Source organism: Phragmites australis, chromosome 14, assembly GCF_958298935.1.
Source record: "Phragmites australis chromosome 14, lpPhrAust1.1, whole genome shotgun sequence".
NCBI classification, from domain to species: Eukaryota; Viridiplantae; Streptophyta; class Magnoliopsida; order Poales; family Poaceae; genus Phragmites; species Phragmites australis.
Window position 1 is genome coordinate 16,289,971 of NC_084934.1, and position 4,033 is coordinate 16,294,003.

At 40.0% G+C, this 4,033-nt stretch overlaps 1 protein-coding gene across 1 annotated transcript; it reads right to left on the minus strand.

Annotated features, from left to right (window-relative positions):
- Positions 1 to 994: 994 nt before the first annotated feature.
- Positions 995 to 3,167, minus strand: LOC133891452 (protein CURVATURE THYLAKOID 1B, chloroplastic-like). Its single transcript, XM_062332165.1, has 6 exons — positions 2,872 to 3,167; positions 2,693 to 2,787; positions 2,490 to 2,576; positions 2,334 to 2,396; positions 2,210 to 2,247; positions 995 to 1,302 (listed from the first exon to the last, which is right to left on the minus strand). Exons 1-6 carry the CDS (start codon positions 2,957 to 2,959, stop codon positions 1,242 to 1,244), a joined length of 432 nt encoding a protein of 143 aa, XP_062188149.1. The 5' UTR covers positions 2,960 to 3,167; the 3' UTR covers positions 995 to 1,241.
- Positions 3,168 to 4,033: the final 866 nt, after the last annotated feature.

The window sequence follows — 4,033 nt, forward strand, 5'->3', positions numbered from 1 at the left end:
AGATATTCCCATGTCACCGAATCTGCATAAGGGGTCTTGGCTTTGGCAATTTCTGACTTCAGGAGCAACATGCGAGTTTTGTTTCAATGGAAATGCCTTATTCCAGACAATGTTAAAGTTAATATAGATGGCTATGAAGAAGACATAGCATTGCTCTTCAGCATCAAACACATACAGACATTTACTGAATCTGTACCTAATTAAGGGCTATACGCATGTTAAATGACCATAAGACTGCGTTTGCTATATATATATATATACATATATATATATACATATATATACATACATATATACATACATACATATACATACATATATACATATATACATACATATACATATATACATATATATATACATATATACATACATATACATACATATATACATATACATACATATATACATATATACATATACATACATACATATACATACATACATATACATACATACATATACATACATATGTATACATATATGTATAGATATATATATGTATAGATATATATATGTATATATATATAGGAAAACTAATATGTACTCCTGGGTGTATGTACTTTCACCTCTCATATACCACTTTTACACGTGTGTTATACTTCTTTATCACTTTAAATATACTTCATTAGTAATTATAAGATACTACAATACAAATCCCACGAAATTTTTTATGAAATTCCATGATTTTTATCATAATTTGCGTATATACTTCTTTTATGTATAAAAAAGAGTATATAGCAAAAATGAAAGGCTAACATTGAATTTTTTTCTTACAACTCATATTGGAGTATCTTAGAATTAGTATTAGAGTATACTAAAAATGATAAAAGAGTATAAAGTGTTTGTTTAGGTGGTATATTGCATGTGGGAGTACATACTCCTAGGAGTATAGAATAGGTGTCCTATATATATAGGAAAACTAGTATGTGTCCTATATATATGTATATATATATACATATATATATATATATATATGAGCTTAACATAACAGTAAACGACCAGCTCAATGTGGTCCCGAAAGAAACTGGAAATATGTGAAAAATATTAGTTTATTACATTACAATAAGTAAACAACCAGCTCATCGGTAGAGTTTTTTCCTCTGACTTAAGAAAAGACAAACAGAAACAGTAAAACCACCTGTCTCACATGTGTTCACTTTCACTTGCCTGGATGCTCAGTGCTCACAGATGCAGTTCTATCGTATGCTTACAGGGCGCATCTTGTGAATGATGCTTGATTAGCTGCTGGTCCCGGTGATTTCGTTGTAGGTGATCTTGATTTTACTAATCAGAGCTTCCCTGCAATGCATCAGCGTACAGAACATGATAAGAATCTGACATGCTACCAACTTAGCTAATTGCTCTTTCATGCAAATATAATAACAATTATATTCTTTTTTCTCTTACATATGTAGGAGAGCTGTGTATCTTCACATTAACAGGATAATAGGTCCAGTTCAAGTCTAAGACAAAGTTACTCGTACATGATGATCATCTCTTCACAATAATATTCTGAAGAGATCTTTTTTGTCGGTTATAGACTAGCATACAAGCTTAAAGCACCTCATTTTTTTCTGTCATGACATAACTAATAGCCATATCCAAACTCTTAGTTAATGGTTTAAAAAGTTTTCTTGTTCTTTTCCATGAATTCTTATGCGTCACAGCAAAGGTGGCACAAACTCCATTCGAAAGAGGTAATTTCAGAAAATAAGCTATTTGATAGGTCACGAAAGAAAAACCCTATCATCCCGAGTCCCGAGGTTTACTTGTGATTCTGTTTAAGTTTGAAAAAAGGTGGAACAGTATCATCGGTCATGGTAGAACTAGTCATAAGGATTATAAAACCAAGTTACTCTCTCCGTTCTTCAATAGATATCGTTTTAGAAACTTGATTTTATTCTTAAATAAATGTCGTTTTAGGTTTTTTAGATGTTGGTTTCCTAAAGAGCTCCTATTAAAAGCTATTGGAAGTTGGAGTAGAATTGAATGAGCATGGTGGATTGGTGGGTGCTATTAATTGGAAATGGGAATAATCAACAAAGATAAACATGTTAAACTTAAGAGTATCATTATCACCTTGGTCCATGTGTTGGAGGCTAAAACAACATTTAATGACCAAGGTGTTGGAGGCTAAAACAACATTTAAAAAAGAACGGAGGTAGTATAACATAAAAAAAGATTACATGAACAGGGTGTGTATTACCTGTCTGGCTGGAAGATGAGGTTACGGTATGTGAACCACTGCATCAACACAAAGTTGCAGTTAAGAGATGTTAATCAGTAACAGGGAATAGCCTCTATACATGTCGAAATGCTTCTAAACTTACCCCTGTGTAGCCAATTCCCACAATCTCAAGGACACTAGGCAAAAGAGGAAGCTTGTCGATGGCCTGAATATATGCACAAAAGAGGATTTTAACAAATCTGAATTTCAGTAAAAACCGAAGAACTAACAAATCAGCTAGCTTGTCGTCCTGTTGTACCTTGATCGCTCCTACCGCCGTCCAGAGCGCGACGATTGCTGCAACTCCGATGGTGGCTACGGCGTACTTGTCGTCAACTTTGTCCCACTGCCTAGAGACAACGCTCACAATAATGCACATTGCGCAGCAAATTGGCAGCAGCAGCTCACAAGGAGACTAAAGATCAGGTAACAGGGAGATGTGGAGAACATAGGGATGCTGACCGCGTCCTGCGCAGCCTTGATGATCTCCGGCGTCTCCGCCGAGCCCTCGCCGCCGGACGTCGCTCTGACGGCGACGCTTCTCGGAATCTTGGAGCCTGAAGCAAGTTCTTGGCTTGTTACACTAGCAGCAGAGAAGAGCGGGATGCAGCGAGCGGAAAGGAAGGTGAAGGTGTTCTCACCGCATTGGGCGACGGCCACGGCGCCGGTGCGGCTGCGGGGCAGCTGGGCGAGGCCGAGCGGCACGGCGAAGCGGCAGGCGGTGGCCATGGGTGCGCGCGCGCTTCACGTTGTGGCTGCTGCTGGGAGGATGTGGGTGCGTGATTCGGTGAGCGTTGTTTGAGTGGGAGGGGGCGCGCCGGCGGAGGGACGGAGGAGAGAGCGCGACGGCGACCAGAGATTCGGGATGTGGTGGGCGACGGGGCCACGGGGTACGGATGGATTTTGGTGGGATTTGGGCGGGGTGCGCACCACACGTTGGAGGGTCGGGAATCGCCCTGCGGATAGTGTCAACAGAGTCTTGCGTGAAAACAGAACCATCACAGTTGGATAACGGCTACATCACTTTGCTATCATACTTTTATCTGCCAACAGAGAAATGAAGACAAACGAACTATGTGGAAATAGAAATATGAACAGTGTGAAATGCAAATAAGAAACGGATAGCAATGCCGTACAATCTAAGGTAGATCATCGAGGTTTATGTTGTTATAGTATAATTTATGCAGAAGAGAACATAGGTGTTATAGAAAGCATGGGGATATGGATTTGTAGGTACAAAGATAGCCTTTTATACTATTGCCATAATAGTTGTTTTGTTAGGATGATTGTCACAACTAGATGATGATGCGCTAGAAGTGCAATGCTTAACTAGCCGAAGAGTTATCACCGTTGCTACCATCACCTTGTTTATCCTTCTTTTTCATCAATTTAGGACACCAGCAGGAGAGCTGGTGATGTAATCAAGTGCAACAGAGGAAAGATAGAGGACTACAGTAGCGGTAGGTGGGAAAGAGGGGAGGCGGATCGAGGGGACGACGCAGAGGTGCCAAACGTGGGGAGGGCAATGGGAAGTATGGGTTGTGATGCCGGAAAGAATGGGGATCGGAAGGCGAGGTGGGTAGCACTGGCAGGGAGCAATCTCTCGCAATCTTGATCTCTCTCATCGTTAGATCATGTGTCACTGTTGTATACTTCACTCCCACGCTCCTCCTCCTTCTCTATCTCCGACACAAGCTCTTATCACTGGATATAGCGCCGGTGCCATCTCTTTCCACATATTCTTCTCATATCTAGCCTGTGTTTTATATTTTATCATAGGAGTGTGGTTGCTATATATATGTG